Source organism: Ursus arctos, unplaced genomic scaffold, assembly GCF_023065955.2.
Source record: "Ursus arctos isolate Adak ecotype North America unplaced genomic scaffold, UrsArc2.0 scaffold_14, whole genome shotgun sequence".
NCBI classification, from domain to species: Eukaryota; Metazoa; Chordata; class Mammalia; order Carnivora; family Ursidae; genus Ursus; species Ursus arctos.
This window is the reverse complement of record NW_026622808.1, coordinates 27,750,711-27,775,846: the sequence shown is the minus strand read 5'-3', so window position 1 is coordinate 27,775,846 and position 25,136 is coordinate 27,750,711. Positions and strand designations below refer to the sequence as shown.

Below are 25,136 nucleotides of genomic sequence, written 5' to 3'. Positions count from 1 at the left end.
ACTCAAGGTCTCATATTACATCCCATCTTCTCTGATGATGGCCAACAACATGTTCCATGCCCTCTTCTAAGGCTTTGATTAAATCAATTTTCCCCACAGGCCTGGGAAGGAGGGTGCTATTCTAATCCTCATTTTACAGAAGAGGAAACAGAGGACCAGAGAGGCAAAGTCACTTGCTTAGTGTCACACAGCCTATACTTGGCAGAGCTGAGATTTGGACCCAGGCAGCCCTCAAATCCCTGAGCAGAGCTTGGCTGGGGACTAGCAGTGGTGGAGGCCATGGGAGAACTCTGAGTCAGGATCTTGAAACAGAGGAATTTGGGGAAAGAGGGGAGGATCTAGCCCTACAATTCTAGGGAATATGTGAAGGGGGAGAGACAGTGTAGTCCCCAACTCCCTGAAAGCCAGTTACTGAATGACAAGGTCACAGCTATATGCAAGGAGAACATTCCTTAAGATAAATTTTTGGTAAATTAGTAAATTCAGTGAACTGGACATTTACCAAGGATTTCCCCCAAATCTGCACATTTCCAGGGTGGGTCCTGCAAGGAAGGTGCTTAGAGATAGTATCATTTGTGTTCTCAGAGATGTCCCCATATGATTGGATAGAGGTGACCCTGGGAAGAATGGAGGCATCCTGAATGCCCTTATCCTGGGGTAACAGGGAGCCACAGAGGGTGTTTGAGCCTCTTCCTCACTTAGCCAGTACTCTTAGGATCTGAGGGCTCGAGGAAGGGCCAAGGGAGTTGGGGGTGCAAGAGATGTGTGATATCTTTCCCCACTCCTTCCTTCCCAGCTTGTAATCCTAGTTCTGCTGTGATACCCTAAGCATGTAACTTAACACTTTGGCCTCAGTTTCCCCTCTGTAAAACAAGAACTACTGTGTTACCTTCCTGGTAGGACTCACCCAGGCCTGGGTTTGAATTCCAGTTGGCTGTGTGTCCTAAGGTGGGTGAACTGACTTTTCTGAGACTTCACTTCCTCACTCCTACCTCTTCATGCCCCTTCCCTCTCTCCACAGCGAGATTAACCGCCTGGATTTGGGGCTGACAGTGGAGGTGTGGAACAAGGGTCTCATCTGGGACACAATGGTGGGCACCGTGTGGATTCCCCTGCGGACCATCCGCCAGTCCAATGAAGTGAGTGGTGGGCTGAGGGTTGGTGAGGAGTGCCTTGGAGGGGCCCAGAGGCCAGTGGCCTACATAAGATGAACATGTATCTCTATCCCCCAACAATTTTTGGGATGGTAGCTACAAAGTCACCACGGTCTGAACTCCTTCCATCTTGTTGCTCTGCCTTTCTCCTTGTGCAGCCCAGGATGGCTGCGGGAGGATCCCATTACATCTGCATTGCTGCCAAGGGAAGAAAAGGTGGCAAAGTGGGGGCTCACCCTCTTGGTTAAGGCCCTAACCTGGAAGCTGCTCCCGGCACTTCACTCACATGCTATTGGCTAGAACTTGGTCATGTGACCATTTAGCTGCAAGGGAGCCTGGGAAATGTAGTCTTAAGCGGCACAGCCCTGGGCCCAGCTGAAAATGTATTTCTATGGAAGAAAGGAGAAGGGTTATTGGGGGTAATTAGCATTTTGTGCAGGGAGAAAGCTACACCAGCCCTGAAGGTACTAGACAATAACCTTGGCCTCCTCCCTGGCCTCCTGGCCTTACATCTCACCCCTTCCACTCCACCCCTTCATGCTGGGCCCAGTGGGATCTTGCCATCCTAGGACCTTTCCTTGCCATCCCTGCTCATCTCCTTTGGGAGGCTTTCTTGATGGCACTTGCCTATATTGTCAGTCTCATCTCCCCACCCCCCCAACCTCCACCCCTTATAGGCCCCAGAGATGGCCTCCGAACCTTTGCATGTGCTGTTCCCTGGGCTTCAAGTATCCCTTCCATCACCCTCTAAGCCCAGCTCCTGTGCCCTCTCCTCCAGGAAAACTTCCCTAACTTCCCTCTGAGTACTGTAGCCCTTCTCCCTCCCTCTGGCTCTGCCTTGACCTCCAGGCTGGAGGTGAATGTGTCATGCTCTGCCTTCTGTGACTGCAGGACTGGTTTGTTCACTTGGGGTGGGGAGTTCTCCCCTGGATGGGCATCAGGGCTTTTATTTGAAACTAGGGCCACATAAGCCCATGACAAATGAGGCATGGTTGTGCAAACTTGGGACAACCCCTGCCTGGCCCTACAGGGCCTTCTCTCTGGATCCCTGCCTCTGGATTCCTTGGACCCACCATGTTGCCCTGGACTGGAACCTTCTCTCTGAGTCTCAGTTTCCTTGTCTGTAAAGTGTGGGCATGACCCTTGCTCTTAGGGTAAGAGCGAGATGAGGGGAAGGGCATTTTCTGTGAGAGTAGGGGGCCTGCCGGTCAGCATGCAGCAGATCCCTACTCCACCCTGCATCACTTTGGACCCTGTCACCCCACCCCAACCCCCAGGAGGGCCCTGGAGAGTGGCTGACACTGGACTCTCAGGTCATCATGGCGGACAGTGAGATCTGCGGCACCAAGGACCCCACCTTCCACCGCATCCTCCTTGACACCCGCTTCGAGCTGCCTTTAGGTGAGTGTAGGGGCACAGGACCCTCACCAGACCCAGGAGAATGGCCCGGCCTGGGTGGGTTCATACTGATCTTCATTCTGAGGATGAAGTTTCCTGTCCCTGGAGGAGAGAGTTTCCCAGTTGCAGTGGTCAGCGGGGCATGCACCTGCCATGTGCAGAGAACACCACAGCCCCCCCTAGGTCACCAATGGGCAGCAAATGCTTCTTGACCCATGGAGTTTGGGTCTGTACTGCCCCGGGCTGGTCCTTGCTGAGGTCTTAGGCTGCAGGGTGAGCTGGAGATAGGAGGAGAGACAAACAGAGACTGTTTACATGTAGAGGTAAACAGAGGCAGAGACACAGAGAAACCGCTCTTCCTCTCTTAGAAGCAGCTCAGTACCCTCCACAGAATCTTTCCAGGAACCCATGGCTTCCCCACCCTCGGAATGCTAGGAGGCATCTCCTCTCTCATCCTCTATTCATTCCCAAGGCAGCTCTGGGGCTGGAGGCGGGGGGTGGGGGTGGGGGTGGGGTGGGGTGATGGGACTCCACCCTGTTCTCCCTTCCTCTTCCTCCACGCCCTTGAGACCAGCCCATAGGCCTGCAGGATGCACTGGATGAAGGTTGAGGGGCAGGGAGGGGTTCCAGACTCACAGCCAGGGCTCCGCTTCCAGACATTCCCGAGGAGGAGGCGCGCTACTGGGCCAAGAAGCTGGAGCAGCTAAATGCCATGCGGGACCAGGATGAGGTGAGTGTTGGAGGGGGACTCTTTTCTTTCTGTCTGCAGCCCTCCCTCTGTCTCCAGATGTCCTCTGCTTTCTGTCTCTGTTTCACTTTCCGCTGGTGTCCCTCTGTCTGTGTCTCTAACTGGACAAAATCAGAGCCTCATTTGGTCCCTTCTCAAAGCAATGATGGCATCATAGAACATACAGTCCACCAACGATGAAAAGACTTTAATCAGCTCAAGCCCTGCTCTTGCCAGATACCCTCAAGGAGACACAGGGGCCCCCGCAGTAGCCCTTACACCTGCTCTCTGCCCCACACCCCTCAACACCTCGGGTCACACTTTCACTTTTCAAAGTTCTCCCCCGCCAGCCCTGGCCTCTGTACCCCTGTTCTTCCATGACATCTCCCTTCTTCTTGGCTCTGTATCATCACAGTGCAAAGACCTAGTGGGGCCCAGAAGGCAGCCTTCTGAAGGCGAAGGCCAGGAAGAAAGAAGAGGCAAGACCAGAGCTCTCTACACTGGGAGGCAGGGTGCAAAAGGGCAATACTCACATGATAATAGCTTTTGTCCAACATCATCGCTGATCTTTCTTCTGCTCCTTTCCTCAGTTTGCCCCATTGCTCTCTCTTTCTTCCACTTCTATTTGTTTCTTTCCCTCAACTGTGTTTCTTTCTTTTTCTGTCTCTCTTTCTCACTGTCTCTATGTGTGTGTGTGTGTGTGTGTGTGTGTGTGTGTGTGTGTGTGTGTGTGTGTCTTTCTCTATGGACATCTGCATCCTTCTCCTGCAGACAGAGTGGATTTGGGAGGCAGGGGTCGTCAGGATGGAACAGAGCAGAGGACCGTCTTGGTCCCCTGGCTTCTGGCCCCTCCTGAGAAGAACCCTCTCTCCTTCCCTCCCTCTCAGTATTCATTCCAAGATGAACAAGACAAGCCTCTTCCTGTCCCCAGCAACCAGTGTTGTAAGTACCTCTCGATTCCTCCCTGGGCATCAGCTGAAACCTCATCCCTCCCCTCCCCATGACTGTCCTGTGTAACAGGCCACTCCCCTCCAGAGGAACAGGTCCTAAGAACGCACAGGATCTGCTCATGGTGTGGTGGAAAGAAAAGATCTGGGACTTGGATGTGAACCCTGCTCGCTCTGTGGTCACAGGCATGCCAGTGTCCCTCTCTGATTCATGGAGTCCCTCTCTTTGAAATAGGGCATCTGACAGTACCCTCACTCCGAGGGCTGTTGGAAGGGCCCAGGGGAGTCCTTCTAGAGATTTGAAAAACACTTTGCAGACTCTTTAATTCCATTCATCAGATCCTGGATGAGGACCTGTAACTCATTTGACAAGCTTTCACGGGGCCCACACAGGCCCCCCCCACCCCAAGCAGCCCCCAGATGGTGCAGACACACAATCCTGCTAACACAGGTACAATAGGCACACGCCCAATGGATGAAGGCTGTTTCACCTGCCCATTTTCTTAGATAGAGAAACTGAGGCCTAAGAGAAGAAGTGACTTGCCCAAGGTCACACACCCAGCAGGGGGTAGAGCTGGGATTTGAACTCCAGGTCTGAGGGACTCCAGCTTTGCTTCTCTTTCCACTGCTCTGCGTCTACGGACAATGACGGTCACGTTCCTCTGACTACTGCCCCTCCATCAAGGCTGAAGTTTTCCGGAGTGTTTATCCTCCTTGGCCTTGTGGATACTCAGAGGCACCCAGACCCATTCTACATGGGCCAAGGAGATGTCTGTCCCCTAAAAGTGCCTTCCGAGTTCCCTGGAGTCGGGAGGAAGTGACAAGTCCTATAGTCTCAGGGCAGAGCCCCACCCGACATTTTGACCGCACCCCACCTTTTGACCTCTTTCTCCTTTTCCATCTGCTTCCCCTACAACCTTCTCATCCCCTCTCACAGTCTCCCCTGTATCCGTTGTTGACCTCCCATATGCCCAGGATGATAATGATGGAGCCTGGTGGGTGGAGGGGCTGGGGGACTGCAGTTGGGGGACCCCATTTCTACACTAATTTGGGGGTGCTATTGAGAAAGTGCTCTGACTTCCCTACCCGGGGAGGGGTCATCACTGCCCTGAGAAATGACTAACCCCTCCCTGGTGAATGGGGTCACTGAAGGATTGGGGTGGGGACAGTGTCAGGCAAGTGAGGCAGGAGCAGATGACAAACACCTGGACAGGTGGACTGATGTGAGGGGTGGGTTCAGTTTTGAATGGAGACATACCCCCGTCATTGACCTCTGAGTTCTCTCGAGAATGATTCGTCACCGCCATTTCTTGGAGGAGGCAGCCAAGTGTCAGAGGAGATAGGATTCTGGTCCAAGGCATTTTTCCAAGATGCCAGGTGCTGAGGATGAGGGGATGAGGGAGGATGCGGTTCTCTCCCTGGTCCTTAGAGGCTGAGTGACTTCAGGCTGCTCACTCTACCTCTCTGAGCCCTGTTTCTTCACTTGTAAAATGAGCAGAATGCTTCACACCCACCCCTCAGTGGTGTTCCAACTTTAGATTTCTAGTTCAGTGTTTCTTTCCTTGTATTCCAGAAGGGGGAGGGAGAGAGTGGGGAGTGCTGACTCCAGAGTTCAGAGCTGGAAAACGCTGGGCCTAAACGCCCCCTTTATTATAAAACTTCCTGGCTGAACTTGTGGCCTCTGAGAAAAATGGGGATATCCCCCTGCCTCCCAAGGTGATGACCGAAGGTGACACAAATGTCAGTGGTTAAAGTGACATTCTGAGATGATACTCAGGGCAGGAGGGGATCGGGGTCCTGGGGTGGGAGGAGGAGATGGGGATAATGAGGAGGATGGGGGAGTCCCCCTCCCCATGCCCCCCCTCTGCCTGCTCCCTTTTATTATCTCTGCCCCTTCTCTTTGTAGGCAACTGGAATTATTTTGGCTGGGGTGAGCAGCAGAGTAAGTACTCAGCTTGATGTTCCGGGAGGCCATGGGGAGGTGGGTGCCTTGGCAACCCTGAGGCCCCCGCCCCACCGCCAGGGAAGCAGGGAGCCTATGGAGGGCACGCTGGGGCCTAAGGACCGGCAAGACCCCTCCTGTGCCCTCCTGTCCCCTGACCATTAACATCTGTGTTGAGGGTCCTGCTCGGTTTGGTGGGGAGTGGGCACCATTATTGGGGTGGAGGGATTCAGCTGGGAGGAGTGGGCATTTAGACCAAAGACCTGCCTGTCTCCAGCTGGGCACTGTGACCCCTTCCCCCTCCCCCTCCCCGTTCCCCATGTATAATGTCATCTCCTCTCCTGTGATTCCTTCCTCCTTCCTTCCTTCTCCACCTGGAAATGGGCCCCAGTGTCACTTGGTAGTGGTAGATATGGGGTGAGAGGGTCTCAGAAGGAGCAACTGGGCAGGGACCCCTAGGCACATATCACTCTGGAGACCTCAGCTTCCAAAGTTCCTCTCCATCTTCCTCCAATTTAACCCCAGGAGAAGGAGACAATTCACCCCCCTTTCTACAACGAGATGCTCATTTGCCTCCCTGAGGAACAGCTCCCTTTTCTCCATGTCCTGCCCCGCCCAGAGAAATCCAGTCTTCTAGCCTGAGCATGAATCTACCTCCTTCCCTCTACCCCACCCACTGGGAGCTCCTCCACCCAGTGCCCACATCCTGATGGACAACCTCCCCTATGCCCTCCCTCCAGGACCCGGGAAAATGTTTACAAATACTTGGATCTGAAACAATTTAGCCAAAACAGGGTATTTGGCAACCAAGAAGGCTTGGTAACAAACAGTTTGCCACGAACAAACAACACAGTCAAAAACAAAGACATTTTTGGCTGAAACCAATCTGGCCAAAGCTGATAATTGGGTCATAAAGAACAAAGACAATTGGGTCATTTCATCAAGGCCGGAGTGGCTGAAAATGCCTATTGGGAAACAGGCAATTTGGTTGAGAACCAATCTGGGAAAAAGCAGAGTCTGGATGAAAGCAGAAAGAATCCAATAGGAAGCAATTTACCCCTAAAACAAGACCGTTTGTCAGAAAAAAATTAATAATTTGGTGATCATGCCCACAGCCTCATGCAGTTTGGTTGGAAACATCTTGGCCCAGTCAAGGACAGTTTGGTAGAAAGAATGCCCATTTGGCTAAAGGCTATATATATACCCGGGTAACTGGGTAGAACACGGGTTGGTCAAAGGAGGAATTTGGTGACACTGACAAATGCCCAGAGTTCCATGGGGGACTGTCTGGGTTTCAGACCCCCCACTTCAGGCTTTTATAGCTTCACAGTTACACCCTAACACCTGCAGATCTGAGCCGTGGAAAAGCACATCTGCTTCTGCCTAAAAGGCGAGCTCTGCGGGCACACAGCACATTAATCGGGTGGTGGTCGCAAGTGACAGGGACAAGATAAAAAGCTTGTAGGTCACAGTGGCCCAAGTCAGTTGAGAAACCAGGAAGCCAGAATTACCTTGGTAAGGCCGGCTTTGCTAGCTGAAAATGAAATGAAGGTTTCTCAAAAGGCAAAATAGGTTTGGGAATGAACCCAACTAGCTCTCTAGGCGAAGTGTGAAAATAATTTTTAAAACAGTTTAGCACATTAAAAAAAAATGGACCTATTCATCAAATATATAGAAACAGACACAATTAGCCAGAAAAAATTTTTTTAAAGGTTTAAATAATAAGGCAAGAAAAGCACACAAACATCTGGGAAATGAGCAAAAAACTTATAAATGGGGGCATAAAAGAGGCAAGCCACCCCTTTGGCATTTAATGTCACCAGTAAGTTGATGCCATGGTTGAGAGTACCATCGGCCACCCAGTCAGGGGTTTAATTTAATTAAAAAAAATTTTTTGCAGCCCATTTGTTTTCAAGTGCTGCTTTCTCTTTTATTATTTTATTTTATTATTTTTTAAGAGAGAGGGAGAGAAAGCACACGCAGGTATGCCTGCGTGCAGGAGGGCAGGGAGGGGCAGAGGGAAAGAATCTCAAAGCAGACTCCCTACTGAGCGCAGATCAAGCAGACTGGGTTTGATCTCACAACCCCAAGAACGCGACCTGATCTGAAATCAAGAGTGGGACACTTAACTGACTGAGCCACCCAGGTGCCCCTCAAGTGTTGCTTTCTAAATGAATGGAGTCTCTCCCGTCCCACCACAATCTAACATCCTTCCACACTGTTCTCTTTTTGTCAAGGAAAACAAACCAAACTGAAACATCCCTTAATTCTTATAAAACACTTGAAGTTCAGCAGATCCCCCTGTTCCATTTTAGCAATAGATTCTGAGTGTGTGGTGATCTTGCCAACCTAAGCACCTGATCCTTTTTGAGGGCTAAGGTATCTGTCACAGCCCCTTCTTTATTCCTACACATGTGAGTTCAGATCTAGGATCTGCATCCTCGGACATCATGAAATCTCTGAGGGTTAAAGGAAATTTGTACTCCACCTTGTCCTCCTGATTTCCCTCTAAACTTCCCCCTGAGTGTTTGTGTGACTCACTGCCTGATGGAAAAACTCATCTTGTTTCCAGAAAGCCTGGACTTAAGCAAAGTCCATTCTTACATTTGAGCTGAAGGACACCCTCTAATTTGTCCTTGTCCTCCTCACATTGTAGGACCTACCTTGGACCCCAGACTATGAGTTCAGTCTGACCAGCAAAGCAGGGTTTCTCCTCCCTTATCTAAAGCCTCTACTTCTATTAATATGGCCCAAGATCCTTCCTTCACTCTGGCAAAGATTCCTCTTCTTGGGTTAGCATCCAGTGAAGACTCCCTGGTCTGAGAAGTCCGAGAGACTGCGTTGGCCTCCATGGTGTGCTCTCTCTCTCTCCTCCTCCTTCTCACTGTCTCCCTTCCCCTCCTCTCTCTTCTAGATGATGACCCGGACAGCGCAGTGGATGATCGTGACAGTGACTACCGCAGCGAGACAAGCAACAGCATCCCGCCGCCCTATTACACTACATCCCAGCCCAATGCCTCAGTCCACCAGTACTCTGTCCGTCCACCACCCCTGGGTTCCCGGGAATCATACAGTGACTCCATGCACAGTTATGAGGAGTTCTCCGAGCCACGGGCCATCAGGTAGCCACCATGGAGAAAGGGATCTGTGCATGTGTGTGTGTGCGTGTATGTGGTCCTGTGTCCTGGGTGGAGAGAGGAGTAGGGGCCTTGGGCGAGCTGGAGGTGGAGGTAAGTGGGTCTAGGAAAGCAGCATCCATACTTTCTTGTAGGTAATAGAGCCCTTCCTTTACCCTTGATCTCGTAAGAAAATCTCCCAAGCTTGGTAAAGGGGCATCTACTTCGGCTGAAGAAAGAGGAAAAAATCAGGAGGCCCCTGAGAGGTGTCCCTGAAATACGGCGGTGCCTTGGCACTCCCTTTAAGGGCACTGGTTTCTGTGTTCTCTCAACTGGGCAGGGGAGGAGCGGGTGGAGGAAGAGACGAGCATTCATGGAGGGTGGTGAGGCACAGTGATATTGGAAGGACTCCCAGCAAGCAGCCAGCGAGTGGTCCTGGAACGGTGCTGCCTGGCGCTCCCTAATGGCCCAACTCTGTGTTTCTGACTGGCAGCCATGGGCACGGTGACTCGGGAGCTGTCCCTGCTCGGTGTGGCCACCATTCCTAGTCCCTTGAAATTGGCTGTCCCTAGATCTGTCCCATAGGTGGGTCCCCTGGCCCTCATGGGCCACGGCACTGCCCCGTGCAGGCTGCTGGTCCTCAAGCCCAGGAGGCTGACGTTTGTGCCTGCCGTCCTTCCTCGCTGACCTGATCACCCCGGGCCTGGTTTCCAAACGGAACAGTGACAAACATGATATTAAGCAGATTGGATATTTGTAAAGTGCTTAGAGTGGTGGGAGCCCAGAATGTGCTGGGCTGGACTTCAGGGGTGTTCATCAGCATAGGGAGCTTGGAGTCCTTTCCAGCCAAGTAATACCCCACCTGTCTCCTGCCATCTACACGGATGGGCACCAAAAAGCAATCAACTAAACTCAAAAACTAGCAAACAACGGCTAGGGAAGGAACCCCCATTTTGATTGCTACAGCACCCCTGGAGCTGGCTGGGGAAAGGGGTCCCAGTCACTGAGAGTGGAGGAAGTATTTAAGACAAGGAATGATGTTTGTTGAATGACTGAGTGAATGATTAGAAGAGGAACGAGGGGTGGCCCATGCGACATGCTGCCTACCTGCAGGCAGAGATAGACACTTCTTCCTACTCATGTCCAGCACGATCCAGAGTGCATATTAGGAGCATATAAAGACCTGACTTGGCCAGAGGGTGGGGGAAACTCACTCAAAGAAGTGACATTTCAGCGGGCACCAAAGGATTTTGCCAGATAAAGCAGATGAGGAGGGGTGTTCCTGGTGGAGGGCACAGCAAGGGCAAGGGCCCAGAGGTGGGCAAGAGTGTAGGGTTTTGGAGGAACAGTGAGAAAGCTGGTGTGGCTGGAGCAGGGGAAGAGAAGGGAGCTCGGAGGGAGATAAGCTGGGGAGGCTGGAGGCTTTGGGCCACACTGGGTGTAGGGCATGGCACCGAATTTATTCCAAGGGCTCTAAGGAGCTACGGTAGCATTTGGAACAAGGAGGTATGCGATTGCATTTATGACTTGAAGAAGTCCCTCTGTGGCTTCCAAGGGAAGCAAGCACTGTTGGGGCTAGGAGTGGACGTTGGGGCTGCCTCTGGAGGAGATGGCAGAGCCTGGTCTGGGGGGGGCCCAGGGTGCAAGGAAGTGGATGCATTTTGCATATGTTTTCGAGGTGGAGCTGGGGAGACCCGCTGCAGGGTCAGCTGTGGATGGAGGCTGAGGCAAGGAGTGGAGGCAGGGAGGCATGGGTCCCTGGTGAATGAGGAGGCTTGGTGGGAGGAGGACCAGGTTGAGGTTCGGGGACATCAAGACCCAGGCGTGGCCATGTGCAAGTTTCAGGAGCACTAAGTCTCCAAAGGCTGGGCGTGAGCACACTGAGTGGGGTCCCCAGCACATGAGGGGAGCATCTGCAGCCTCCACAGTGCATAGACAGGACTGACGCACAGTACGTCATCAGTGATCACTCATGTCATCGATGGAGTTTACTGCCTCTACCTCCAGACTGGAAACGCCAGGATAGCAGAGATTTTTGTTTCTTTTGTTCACGGCTGTGTTTCCCAGGTCCCTAGGGCAGAACGTAGGTGCCTAACCGATGCTGAGTGAATGACTGGGGGATGGAAACTGCGTGACCGGGGCTGGGTCAGGCAGTGGCTCTGTGCGTCCGCTGCTGAGCCCTGGCTGGTCCCCACAGCCCCACTGGCAGTAGCCGCTATGCCTCCTCGGGGGAACTGAGCCAGGGCAGCTCGCAGCTGAGCGAGGACTTCGACCCCGACGAGCAGAGTCTGCAGGGCTCCGAAATGGAGGACGAGCGGGACCGGGACTCCTACCACTCCTGCCACAGCTCGGTCAGCTACCACAAGGACTCGCCGCGCTGGGACCAGGATGAGGAAGAGCTGGACGAAGAACTGGACGAGGAGCTGGATGAGGACCTGGAGGACTTCTTGGAGGAGGAGGAGGAGCTGGCTGAGGAGGAGGAGGAGCTGGAGGAGGAGGAGGAGGTGCCTGATGACATCCGTAGCTACACGCAGCGAGAAGAGGTGGCCGTGGCTGAACCCAAAGACTTTAAGCGAGTCAGCCTTCCATCGGCTGCATCTGAAAAGGAGGAGAAGGCTCTGGCTGTACCTGCCGAGGCCCACGACGTGGCCAAAGGAGCCCCGGAGCCAGGTGCACCCGAGGAGGTGCCCACAGCTGACCGGGCCCCCGAGACGGAACCTCCCAAGTCTGAGGAGAGGTAATGGGAGGGGCCCAAGGGGCTGTCACGGGGTCAACGGTCCTGTGATGGGGTCCGTATGGACCTGGCGAAAGGAGGGGAGTTTGTCACAGGGTCGTGGGTGGGGAAGCGGAAGGGGCACGGAAGCCCGTCAGAGGGGGTCCAGATGGGTCATTGTGTCTCTGAAGGGCCAGAGAGGCCACGGAGGGCCTGACGTCACTCCAAGGGCAGAGGGTCAAGGGAGGGCCGGCCCTGGAGTCTCATGATGCCCCTTGTCTCAGTTTCAGGCGACGAGAGGATGAGGAAGGCCAGGAGGGTCAGGACTCCATGTCCCGGGCCAAAGCCAACTGGCTTCGAGCCTTCAACAAAGTGCGGCTGCAGCTGCAGGAGGTGAGTGAAAGCAGCCGCCAGCCTGGTCAGGTTCATGCCCCGCCCACACCCGTGCAGCCACCGGTCTGCCCACTTTCCCCCCCAGTCGGGTACCCCACCCACCCTGGCCCTTTTCCAGGCGCTGCCCGCACTAGCCACGACTGGCCCTTGGAGCGCCTGGCCACGCCCGCTTCCGTGCCCCATCCCTACATCCGGGTCTTTCCATGGCTCAGCCCACACCAACCTGGCCCCACCCCCACCTGTCATTGTCCTGGCCCCACCATTCCTGGCCCAGACCCTATCCAATCCAATCCCTTTCTGGCCCTGGCTACACCTTGGCTTCATCTGTCTCCTGAAGGGCCCTTCCCTGTTCTCACCCATGCCTGCCTGTCCTCTTCCCCAACCAGCTGGCCCCACCAAGGCCCAGCCCAGTCTCCCCCATGCCAGCCTGGAATTTTGAGTGGGGAAGAAGGAGTGGTGAGCTGGAACATGGAGCTAGGCCATGGTTACAGCTACGTCAGAGGTCAAGTTCATGGATAGGGGTAGTGGTTAGGCATAGGGATAGGGATAGAGGTCAGAGTTAGGGCAGCAGTCAGGGATCAGAGGTTTGGGTTAAAATTGGTGTTGGGGAGGAATCAGTGCCTGGGATCACATTGGGTACGACTGTCAGGGCTGGGGAAAGATCTGAGGTCTGGTCAGGGAAGAAATTAAGTGAAAGATTAGCATTAGGGTCAGGGTGACTGTTCAGATGGACAGCAGAATTGAAGCCATTCATTTACCTCTCCAATTGCTCAAGCCACCCTAGGCTGGGGACAGAGCAGTGCCCTTACGCAAGGGGCCCTTCCAAACTGGGGTGAGACTGGCAGTAAGAGACCCTAAACAAACTCCCAGAGTCCTAGACCATCGAACATCAGAGCCATAGGAAGTTCAAATCAGATTTCTTAGGTTTTAAAACAGAATTTTATTTTATTTATTTATTTATTTTTTAAAAGATTTTATTTATTTATTCGACAGAGAGAGAGACAGCCAGCACAAGAGGGAACACAGGCAGGGGGAGTGGGAGAGGAAGACGCAGGCTCCCAGCGGAGGAGCCTGATGTGGGGCTCGATCCCAGGACTCCGGGATCACGCCCTGAGCGGAAGGCAGAGGCCCAACGACTGAGCCACCCAGGCGCCCCAGAATTTTATTTTTTTTAACTAAGTAATCCATTCACATGGTTCTAAATGCAAAGGATAGAAAAGAATATGCAGCATAAAATCTATTGAATAACTTTCACTAAGTCAGCAAATGAAATGAAAAAACAGCTAACTGAACATAATAAAAAAATAAATGAAAAAACAGTAGCTACTCTTGTAATGGATCCAGTAATAGGACAAAAAATATATAAATAAACATGGGCAGACTCTCTGGGTTTCATAGAAGGAGCATAAAACTAATCCAAGACAATCAGGAAAACTCCCTGGAGGAGGTGACACTTAAGGAAAAGTGATATCCAAAATACTTCAATAATACTTCAGAAGAGAGGGCTGGACTCTCCCCACTCCTCACCCGCCATGCCACCCTTTAGTTCATAGGAGGTGGGGGTGTCAACCCTGGGTCTGCACTGAGATCTGAATGATAAATGGAGGTCGGTCGTGTGCAGTAGGTGGGAGGGCATACAAAGAGCTAGCACAGCTCAGGCAAGGGCCCTGGGGTAAAAGATCAGGTGAGCAGATGAGACTGGGAGAAGACAGAATCTTACAAGTGTTTGAACCAGCCCCTGAGAATCCCAGGACTATAGAACATGAGCTCTTGTTGGAGATGATACTAACACAACCCCAGGTTGGCAGACCAGGAGACCAAGTTCTACCGAGATTGGTGGTGGAGAGGAGCTCTTCTCTCCCCATTTTACAGATGGGCAAACTGAGGACCACAGAAAGCTTAAGGACACACAGTGAGGACTAGGCCCCAGGCCTCCTGACTTCCAGCCCAAAGGGGAGACAAAGGTGGGTGGGGAGCCTACCCTGCCCTGGGGAGAGGCTGCCACCCTGACCATATCTGTCTGTCTGTCCTACAGGCCCGAGGAGAAGGAGAGATGTCTAAATCCCTATGGTTCAAAGGCGGGTGAGTAACGGAGCTGTGGGGGTAGGAGGGTGTTTTGAACACAGAGCTTGAGGCTGCTTTACATCATAGCCTCAGCCCCGTGGGAGCAACCAGGAATTTTTAAATTGTATTTATTTATTTATTTGTTTGTTTGTTTGTTTATTTATTTGTCAGAGAGAGGGAGAACACAAGCAGGGGGAGCGGCAGGCGCAGGGAAAAGCGGGCTCCTCACTGAGCAGGGAGCCCAATGCGGGATTCGATCTCAGGACCCTGGGATCATAACGTGAGCCGAAGGCAGACGCTTCACCGACTGAGCCACCTGGGCACCCCGAGAATAGATTTTAAATATACATATATCCATTTTCCAATTTTGAGCATAAGGAAAGCTTTCTTGAATATCTTACTATATTATTTAGATTTGCCTTAATTCAATTTTTCTTTAAACGGGGGCAACTGCATCATCTCCCCATTTCCCAGATGAGGAAGCTGACATCCAGTGTCTTCATTTCCGAGGGCTGTTGTGACAAACTACCACAAAAGGGTAGTTTAAAACAACAGAAATAGATTCTTTTAGTTTTGGAGGCCCGAATTCCAAAATCAAGCTGTTGGCTGGCCCACACTCTCTCCGATACATGTAGGGAGAACCCGTCCTTGCCCTGCTAGCTCCTGGTAGTTGCTGGCAATCCTCAGGATTCCTTGGTTTGTAAATGTGTCCCTCTAATCTCTGTCTCTTGTCACATTGCTGTCTCTCTTTTTATAAAGACACCAGTTATACCGGATTAGGGGCCCACCTGCTCTAGTGTGACCTCATCTGAACTGATTATATCTGCCATCACCCTCTTTCCAAATAAGGCCACATTCTGAGGTTTGAGGGGCTAGGACTTAAATGTATCTTTTGGGGAAACACAATTCGACCTTTAATGCCCAGGGAGATCAAGTGGTGTCTGGGCCTCAAGTGATGTCTGTTGGAGGAAGGGGGAAGCCTGGGCCCTTGACATCCCTGTGTGTGTCTTGCAGCCCTGGAGGTGGCCTCATCATCATTGACAGCATGCCAGACATCCGCAAAAGGAAGCCCATTCCACTCGTGAGCGACCTGGTGAGCACCTGTGCCCTCTCCTCCCCCAGCAAAACAGGCCTGCCATAAGCAGTGCTCAACCTATACAACTGCCCATGGCAGACCTGGGACGGGGAGCTGGCAAGGTGTTCTCTGGAACTAATGTAATCTGATTTCTACCCTGCCTGCTGCATGGACACTCAGGCCATGGTGAGTGATGGTGACCTGGGCCTTCAGTCTCCATCTCTTCCCCAGAACACCCCCCTACCCATAGGATCTTTCAACTGGCCCCAACCCATGGGTCCTGGGTGGGGGGAACCCTGCCATGTCCTACAGTTTATGGGTAGGGGAGAGAACAGGTGACTCCTGAGCTTGGTTCATGGAGTGGCTGGTAGTTTTGTTCTGTGGCTGGTGATCATGCCAAGTACAGCTCCTGACTCTGGTGGGGGATGGGTGAGTCAGGGGTGTGAGGCTGCACACCTTCCAGGGTCCCTTCTAACCCAGAGCCTCTGTCACTTTCCAATTCTTTGCTGGCCCTGCTCCCACTGCTGTGACCTGTTTCCTAATCGTGGCTGTGGCTTCAATCCGTGGCTGGTGACCCCAAACCATGGCTGTGGATTCTGCTTGTGATGACAACCCCATGGGTGTGAATCGACCCCTGTGACTTCCTGGGCGATCTCCCTGCCCCAGTCCCTGGTCCAGTCCAGAAAAGCCGGCATCACCTCGGCCTTGGCCTCCAGCACTTTGAACAACGAGGAGCTGGTGCGTGGGGTGCCTCCCCTTCCACTGGTTGAGGGGTGGGCTGGGATGGGGGCTCCTAGAGGAGAAGGAGAAGAGAGTGGGAGAGACAGGCATTCCTCGCTCTCCACAATCTGGTTTCCAGAATTGGGTCGCACAACATCCTGCCAACATGATCTGTGCACGGGAACCGTGGTCCCACAGTGTGGGCGCAGGGGGAGGGCCTGGGACTTTACTATACTCAGCAAGGGGGTGAGGGCGGGGCAGGACAGCGCCCCATGCCGCCCGCCTCCCTCCCCTCAGAAAAACCACGTTTACAAGAAGACCCTGCAAGCCTTAATCTATCCCATCTCCTGCACGACGCCGCACAACTTCGAGGTGTGGACGGCCACCACGCCCACCTACTGCTACGAGTGCGAGGGGCTGCTGTGGGGCATCGCGCGGCAAGGCATGCGCTGCACCGAGTGCGGCGTCAAGTGCCACGAGAAGTGCCAGGACCTGCTCAACGCAGATTGCCTGCAGCGTGAGCGCGGGGCTGGAGGGGCGTGGCTCCGCGGAGGGGGCGGGGCAAAGACAGGGGTGGGACTCCTGGGCGGGAGCATTGAGGCGAGAGGAGGGGAAAGATGCAAGAGGGTCAGAGAGGGGTGGGGCGGAACTCAGGGACTAGCTAAACTGTGCAAGGGATGGGCTTCCTGAGAGTCAGCGGTTCCCCTGGAGAAAAATGGGTTCGCATTAGGGTTAGCTCGGGAGGGAGGGGGCTCAGAAAAGGGGCGGGGTCTTGGCAGAAGGCGGGGATTCAGAGGGGGAGGGGACACACGTAGACAGGTGGGGACTGACGGGTGAAGGGGTAGGATTCACAGAGCAGGTAGAAAGCTCTAGCAGCTCTAGCTTGGGGGGGGGGGTGAGTCACCGGAGCCCCAACGACTTAAAGTACCCTTGGCCACAGCCGAGGAAGCTCTGGAATGGGAGTTGGGGTTCTCGCTCCGGTGAGGGAGCGCGCTCTGGACGGTGACTGCTGTCGGCGTCCGCAGGGGCTGCGGAGAAGAGCTCCAAGCATGGGGCGGAGGACCGGACGCAGAACATCATCATGGTGCTCAAGGACCGCATGAAGATCCGGGAGCGCAACAAACCTGAGATCTTCGAGCTCATCCAGGAGATCTTCGCCGTGACCAAGACCGCGCATACGCAGCAGATGAAGGCGGTCAAACAGAGCGTGCTGGACGGCACATCCAAGTGGTCGGCCAAGATCAGCATCACTGGTGAGGCCGCGAGGGGTTGGGCGTGGCCACAGGGTCCCTTCTTCTCAGCCCCCTGTGCTTCCTCCTATGGCTCTTCCTTTTGCTGCGTGTCCTTGAGTGTGGCCTATGCTTTTTCCGTGTCCGTGTGTGTGAGTGTTTGTGCTCCCAGCGTGGGCGTGTATGCCTCCAAATGTGAGCTCATGACACTATCTGGATGAGTCCTGGTTGGTGCCGCCCCAGAATCAGACCCCAAAAAGAGGAGTTGAGGGCACATTGTTTATTTGGGGGGTGAAGTCATGGGAGTTGAGAACTGAGCCTGGGAGGGAGGGAGCCCTACACAGGGTGCCAATGAGCAGGCAATGCTGTGGACGTACCACTGGGGGACAGCGTTGAGCTCACATAGCAGAGTGGTCCTACCCAGGGATGGAAGCTTTAGGGTGTTTATCCATGCCTAACCTTATTCAAATTCCCCTGAAAGCAGACCCCAAGCTGAGGATTTCAGGGCAATGGGTGTCCAGGAGGTGGCCCCCGGAAGCCCCAGTGCGGGTGGAGACATGAGTCTGGGAGCTGGTAGGGAAGGAGCCCTGCAGGGGGCGCCAAGAAATAGGTGACTCCGTGAGCAACTGTAAGCTCAGTCCTGCTGGAGATTTCAGGACAATGTATAGAATGTCCTACTCAGGGGTGGCCCTGGGGCACCTCCCCATTCTGCATCACCTAAGGGCTCCCTGGGTGTTAACTCTCTAGCAAGCCCTTCGTGTCTTGTGGCTGTCCCCATGGGCTCCTGCAGTCAGAACAAAGCCCTCAGGCTATGTCACAGGTGTCTCCAACAAGCAACGTGGAGTCCAGCCCGTGGCAGTGACTGTTCTCAGCATACCTCACTCCTTGAGCCCATATCTGTATTTGTCCTGTGTGTCTTACAGTGGTCTGTGCCCAGGGCTTGCAGGCAAAGGACAAGACGGGATCCAGTGACCCCTATGTCACTGTTCAGGTTGGGAAGACCAAGAAACGGACAAAAACCATCTATGGGAACCTGAACCCTGTGTGGGAGGAGAACTTCCACTTGTAAGTGCCTGGCTGAATCCCTGGGCCCCCAGGGGTAGCTCTCTGCTGGGGCAGCTGAAGGGCACTCCAAGACCAGCCTGTGTCAGCCACCTGACCCCAGCTTCTGCCTCCCCCTACCCTCCAGTGAATGTCACAACTCCTCAGACCGAATCAAGGTGCGTGTCTGGGATGAGGATGATGACATCAAATCCCGGGTGAAGCAGCGGTTTAAGAGGGAATCTGATGACTTTCTGGGACAGACAATCATCGAGGTGCGGACACTCAGCGGCGAGATGGACGTGTGGTACAACCTGGGTGAGCATGGGTGGTGTTCTGCAAGGGACAGGGAGGGCGCCCCAGGGAGCCAAATTGGGGAACCAGTGTCAGGAGGAGTTAGTCTGGGGGCCCAATCTGATGAGGGAGGCGGGGGCTGTGAGGCCCAATCTGATGGGATAGGTGGGAGCTGTGAGGCCCAATCTGATGGGGAAGTCAGGGCTTTGGGACCCAATCTGATGGGGGGGGGCAGGGTCTGTGAGGCCCAAACTGATGGGGCAGGAAGCAAGACCCGGGGGTCCTAGTCTGAAGAGAGAGGCACAGACCCAGGAACCCTGTCTACGATGAGTGGACTCTGGAGGTCTTGATCTGATGGGGGAAGCAGGGCCTGGGAGCCCAGTCTCGGGGAGAAGCAGGGCCTAGGGCTCCTGGTTAAAGAGGAAGATTCAGACTCAGGAATTTAACCTGAGCAAGGAAGCAAGGTCTGGAGTCCTAGTTGAAGGAAGAGACAGGGCCTCGCGAATTCTAGGCTAATGGGAGCGGCACACGCTTAGAGAGACAATCTGAGAAGATACCCAGGTCTTAATCTCAGGGAGTCCAGGAGGGCTACCGTCATGCATACATTAAAATATCCCAGGCCTGTAATGGACAGGTCTGATGCAGCCATCCATTTCGGTTTTGCAGACAAGCGGACTGACAAATCCGCTGTGTCAGGTGCCATCCGGCTACACATCAGTGTGGAGATCAAAGGTGAAGAAAAGGTGGCCCCCTACCATGTCCAGTACACCTGTCTGCATGAGGTGAGGCCCATTGTTCCTTCTTGCCTTCAAAGCTCACTATGATCACCCACATTGCCTCCACTTGCCATTCCTGCCTGCCCCAGCTCCACCTTCCTCTTTCCAGTCACACCATCCACACTCCTTGGGTCTGTAAGACTGTCCCCCAGGCCATTCCTTCTGCCCGGAAAACTCTTCCCTATCCATCCAGCTTCAGGGCCCCCTCCTTTGGGAAGCCCTCCCTGACCTCCAGGCAGAGTCTCACTACCCAGCTCCAAGTCTTCCATCTGTCCCAGGCCTGAACAGGGGATCCTGGAGAGAACTCAGTTTGTTGAATGAATAAATGATTGAGTGGACAAATAGACGATGAGTGGATAAAAGGATGAGTGGACGGACAGATGTGTGGTTGAACTATTGGAAGTATAGATGAGTGAATGAGTAAATTTGGGGGCATTTGGATAGGTGGGTGGGTGGAAAGATGGATGATGGATGAATGGATGGATAAATTGATGGGTAGATAAACAGGTGATGGATGGTTGGATGGATGAATGAATTGCTGGATGGACAGATTAAGCTGTGGGTAGTTATAGGGAATGGATGGGTGTGTGGTTGGATTATTAGAAGGGAGGATTTGCGCATGGATGAAATTTTGGGTAGATGAATGTGTGGGTGGTTGGGTGGGTGAGTGAATGAATGGGAAAGCAGACAGATGGAAGTTTAGATAGATGGGTGGGTGGATGGATAAATGGATGGATGTATAAAAGGATAGAGGAGTGGATGGGTGGATTTGGGGTAGCTGGATCGATGGGTGAATGAGTAGATGGATAGATAAATGGATGGGTGGGTAGGTGGGTGAAGTGTTACAAGGATGGATGAGTCAATGGGTGAAATTTTTGGTAGTTGAATGAATTGGTGGGTGGTGGATGGATGAAAGAGTGGATGAATAAATTAATGAATAAATAGATGATGTAAGCTGCCCCAGACCTGGGATCTCTGACCCCTTGTGCCTCAATGCACTCTTCATGATGCCTTCTCCCTCTTGGTGGCAGAACCTGTTCCACTTCGTGACAGATGTGCAGAACAATGGGGTTGTGAAGATCCCAGATGCCAAGGGTGATGACGCCTGGAAGGTTTACTATGATGAGACAGCCCAGGAAATTGTGGATGAATTTGCCATGCGCTATGGCGTGGAGTCCATCTACCAAGCCATGACGTGAGGCTGCAGGCTGGGGTGGACGTGAGGGCAAGGTGCAGGAAACTGGAGTGAGGGGGCCAAAGTGGACACTGGCAGATCTAGTGGTGGAAGGGTTCTTGGGAGAAGGAGCCAAAGAGGATGTGGGTGTGGTGAGCATTCTGTAATCCTTTGGAGGTTAGGAAAGTGCTGTTTCTGGGAGCTGAAGTGACGGGGTGAGAGTCAAGAGTTAGAGGCAGAGACAGGGCAACCCAGAGAGGAGACAGAGAGAAACTTGGAAGACACAATCAGCCAGAGGGAATGGTTTGAGGGAGCCACTGACAAATGCTGTCTTGGAGGCATTCTGGGGGGCACAATGCCTGTCCTGGCTGGACGCCAGGCCCAATTTCTCCCCTTATCTCCCACCAGCCACTTTGCCTGCCTCTCCTCCAAGTACATGTGTCCTGGGGTGCCTGCCGTCATGAGCACCCTGCTTGCCAACATCAATGCCTACTATGCGCACACCACCGCCTCCACCAACGTGTCCGCCTCTGACCGCTTTGCTGCCTCCAACTTTGGGGTCAGTCCCAGGGACTGGGGCTGGGGGAGGAGGGAGAGCCCAGACCCTATGTGACTCCCTGGTCTCCAATCTGGACCTGACTTAGTGTGTGACTTGGCACCAGTCCCTTGCCCTCTCTAAGCCTCAGTTTACCCCTCTGTAGAATGGAAACGGATATTACGAGGGTTCAGTTCAATGGTGGATGGGGTGCACTTAGTGTATAGTAAGCACTCACCCAAAATGGCAGCCACCTTTAGCTGCTGCACTTGCCTCCCATGTCCCTGCTTCCATCCATCCTCCTCCACTTCCTCCTCAGAAAGAGCGCTTTGTCAAGCTCCTGGACCAGCTGCACAACTCCCTGCGGATCGACCTCTCCATGTATCGGGTGAGAAGTACATGCATAATGACTTGCTTGCTCCTACACGTGTGTGTGCCCATAGGGGAGAGCTCCCAGCAGGTGCACATGGGAGGACCCATCTTAACATGTGGAAGTAGAATGTGTTCCTTTGACATGTGTACACATACATGGGCAGCACCTGCCCAGTATGCTTGGTGCATCCAACCAGAGCCTCCAGTTGCTTCAAGGTGTTCTCGTGGATCCTCACACACTTCCTGAAACTTGTATTTCCCCTAAAACAGTCTTCCCCCACCCAGCCCTCTTCCATAATCCCACCTCTCTTCTCCCTTCCAACAGAATAACTTCCCAGCCAGCAGCCCAGAGAGACTCCAGGACCTCAAATCCACTGTGGACCTTCTCACCAGCATCACCTTCTTTCGGATGAAGGTAAGAAGGGGACCCAGTCCCATTAGCTCTCCAACGGGCATTTTCTAGCACTCTTAGCTCCTAACCAAGTAACATTTCTCCTGGAGAGTAGTGCCCTTTCTCAATGACCCTCTGCTTTCATACTGCTACATTTCCTTAAACTCATAACCACAGGTAGCCACTTCCTGGGTACCTCTTGTCCCAGCTGTGCCAACTTCTGCCTGCCTCCCTCCCTCTAGGTGCAAGAACTCCAAAGCCCGCCCCGAGCCAGCCAGGTGGTGAAAGACTGTGTGAAAGCCTGCCTCAACTCTACCTATGAGTACATCTTCAACAACTGTCATGAACTCTATAGTCGGGAGTACCAGACAGACCCGGTGAGGACCCCAGATAAAGCAGAAATGAACAAGGGTTACCAACCAGACCCTGGCCCAAGTCCCTGGTCTTCTCCTTCTCAAGTGATTTAACTGAGCCTCAGTACCTTGCTCTGTAAAATGGAGTCATAAACCCATATCTCAGAATAGAGGAGAAAATTTAACGAGATGCTATCTTTAGATAAAATGTAGGTAAGTGCTTAGCATGTGATATACAATAGATGCTCAATAAATTCAGTTTTAGTTAAACATAGTTGAGTTTGGCATGCAGCATACCTAGTATAGAATCACCATTCAATAAATGTTGAGTGGAATTTATTTTCTTGAGTAGAGTTCAGTTTTGGTCATTTCAACTCAATTTACTTGAGATCATTCTACACGTGTTTGTTTATCTACACATATAATGCCAGGATTGTCGGTAAGGTTTCAGGGAGCACATACCATTTTAGAAGGGAAAGATATATACATTGAAATTCACAACCTAGGATGATTAGCCCTGGGATGGAGGAATTGCAGGAGACTGTGGGAGCTAAGGTGGTCCCTACTTCACCTTGGGCTTCTGATAGGAGATAACACATAAGCTCAATTTAGTGATATTTTATTTCATTCTATTCATTTACATTCAGTTGACTTCAAGTTGAAGTCAACTTGCTTTGAAACCAAGTCACTTTGAATTGAATTGGGTTGAGGTGCAGTGGATTAAATTGGGTTGGATTTAGTTCAACTATAAACAGTTTTTTTTTCCATTTATTCCTATTCAGGTGACTTACAATTGCTCTTGGCTAATTAGTGAACAGAACTGAGTTAGATTGAGCTGGGGTTAATTTTATAAAAATCCATTTATTTCTATTCAGTTGACTTGAGTTGAAGTTATTCTTTTTTTTTTTTTTAAAGATTTTATTTATTTATTTGACAGAGAGAGAGAGACAGCCAGTGAGAGAGGGAACACAAGCAGGGGGAGTGGGAGAGGAAGAAGCAGGCTCATAGAGGAAGAGCCTGACGTGGGGCTCGATCCCAGAACTCCGGGATCACGCCCTGAGCCGAAGGCAGATGCTTAACCGCTGTGCCACCCAGGCGCCCCTGAAGTTATTCTTGACTGGGTTGAGTTGGCTTGAGTGAGGATGAGCTGGGTTGTTGGGTTAGGCATAGTTGAGTTCAAATGAGTTGGGTTGAGTTGGGCTCATTTCAGTGAACTTAGCTACATTCATTTTCATTGATTGACTAAAGTAGGATTGAACTGGCCTGAGTATGTTAGGTTCAGTTGAGTAGGTAGAGTTGGATTGGATTGACTCAGTTGAGTTGAATTAGATTAAGTTAGGGTGGGTTGAGTTCGAGTTGATTTATTTCCATTATTTTTACTTAGGATGATGTTGATCTTGGATGAGCTGATTAGGTGCAATCCAATTGAATTCATTTGAGTTTAATTCAATCCAGTTAAGTTTAATTCCACTACATTCAATATAATTGGCCCGGGTTCAGTTTCATTAAATTAATTCTGAGAATCTCCATCTGTTAAGCTAAATGGGCCTGATTGACATTCACTTCAGTTCTATTTGGTTTAGTGGGCTGCAGTTTTTTTCCAACTAAATTCAGTTCTATTCACTTTTATGAGTTGAGTCTAATTAAGCTTTGTTGAGCTGAATGGACATGAGTTCTGTTTGGGCCAGTTTACATGAATTCAGTTCCTTTTCATACAGCTCTCCTACCTGAACCATCCATGTGTTAATGGCACTGCTTCCTCACTAAACTCCTTCCCCTCAATAATGAACCAACTGAGGCACCCACCCATGGACCCCTTTGACCAATGTCTCCACTTCCCCACTCCAGGCCAAGAAGGGAGAAGTTCCCCCAGAGGAACAGGGACCCAGCATTAAGAACCTTGACTTCTGGTCCAAGCTGATTACTCTCATAGTGTCCATCATTGAGGAAGACAAGAATTCCTACACTCCCTGCCTCAACCAGTGAGTTGTGTATCGTGCCTTTAATTATCTGGAGGTCATCATGTGTGTGTGTGTGTGCACAATTTTGTGTCTTATGTGTAAAGGTGATCATGTCTAACTACACATAAAATGATGTGTATGTGGAGGCAACTCTAGGTGTGGTTGTGCCTAAATGAAAAATGGCATAATTTATAAACATAAAATTGTGTGTATGTATACAATCACTGATGTAATCAGACATGTATTTTATATGTGTTGATTTGTGTGAATAACAATGTGTACATATGTATATAATTTTGTATATGTGTGTAGGTTCATATATAACAATTGACAGTGTTGCTCAAGTATTTACTATGTGTTAGATACTCTGCTAAATGTTTTACACTTAAATTGCATTATATCTTGTGTGTGGGTGTAATTCTGTGTATAGTTGTGACCTATGGGTTTAATTGTGAATTGTATATATGCATACAATTATGGAATGCACTTCAATATACAATATCGTATATTGTGTAATCGCATGTGAGTATGTACACGGTTTTGATTTGTAGATTTATACGTCTGTAGAGTTCTCATCTGTGTTAGCTGAATGAACTGTTGTGTCTTTCCCTGAGTGCTAAAGGGGCTCCTAACTCTGGTGTGCCAATATCTCTTGGTTAGTTAGATACTCAGTTAAGATCAGGGATTTGGGATGGATGAACTGAAGGGTGGATGGATGTATGGGCAGATGAATGGAGATATGATTGAATGGGGAGATGAAC

The 25,136-nt window shown here is 51.7% G+C and overlaps 1 protein-coding gene across 1 annotated transcript in view; it reads left to right on the top strand.

The window, feature by feature from the left end:
* Positions 1–25,136, top strand: part of UNC13A (unc-13 homolog A) — a 59,597-nt gene that overhangs the window by 14,742 nt on the left and 19,719 nt on the right. Inside the window, exons 6-28 of the mRNA XM_026500385.3 lie at positions 1,022–1,139; positions 2,432–2,555; positions 3,209–3,282; positions 4,167–4,221; positions 6,133–6,168; positions 9,083–9,290; positions 11,482–12,021; positions 12,282–12,390; positions 14,426–14,472; positions 15,469–15,547; positions 15,710–15,715; positions 16,196–16,267; positions 16,547–16,766; positions 17,275–17,502; positions 18,402–18,543; positions 18,668–18,837; positions 19,480–19,595; positions 20,621–20,784; positions 21,172–21,322; positions 21,618–21,686; positions 21,996–22,085; positions 22,304–22,438; positions 24,263–24,396. Coding sequence (XP_026356170.2) covers positions 1,022–1,139; positions 2,432–2,555; positions 3,209–3,282; positions 4,167–4,221; positions 6,133–6,168; positions 9,083–9,290; positions 11,482–12,021; positions 12,282–12,390; positions 14,426–14,472; positions 15,469–15,547; positions 15,710–15,715; positions 16,196–16,267; positions 16,547–16,766; positions 17,275–17,502; positions 18,402–18,543; positions 18,668–18,837; positions 19,480–19,595; positions 20,621–20,784; positions 21,172–21,322; positions 21,618–21,686; positions 21,996–22,085; positions 22,304–22,438; positions 24,263–24,396 — 3,087 coding nt within the window. The remainder of the gene's footprint in view (positions 1–1,021; positions 1,140–2,431; positions 2,556–3,208; positions 3,283–4,166; positions 4,222–6,132; positions 6,169–9,082; positions 9,291–11,481; positions 12,022–12,281; positions 12,391–14,425; positions 14,473–15,468; positions 15,548–15,709; positions 15,716–16,195; positions 16,268–16,546; positions 16,767–17,274; positions 17,503–18,401; positions 18,544–18,667; positions 18,838–19,479; positions 19,596–20,620; positions 20,785–21,171; positions 21,323–21,617; positions 21,687–21,995; positions 22,086–22,303; positions 22,439–24,262; positions 24,397–25,136) is intronic.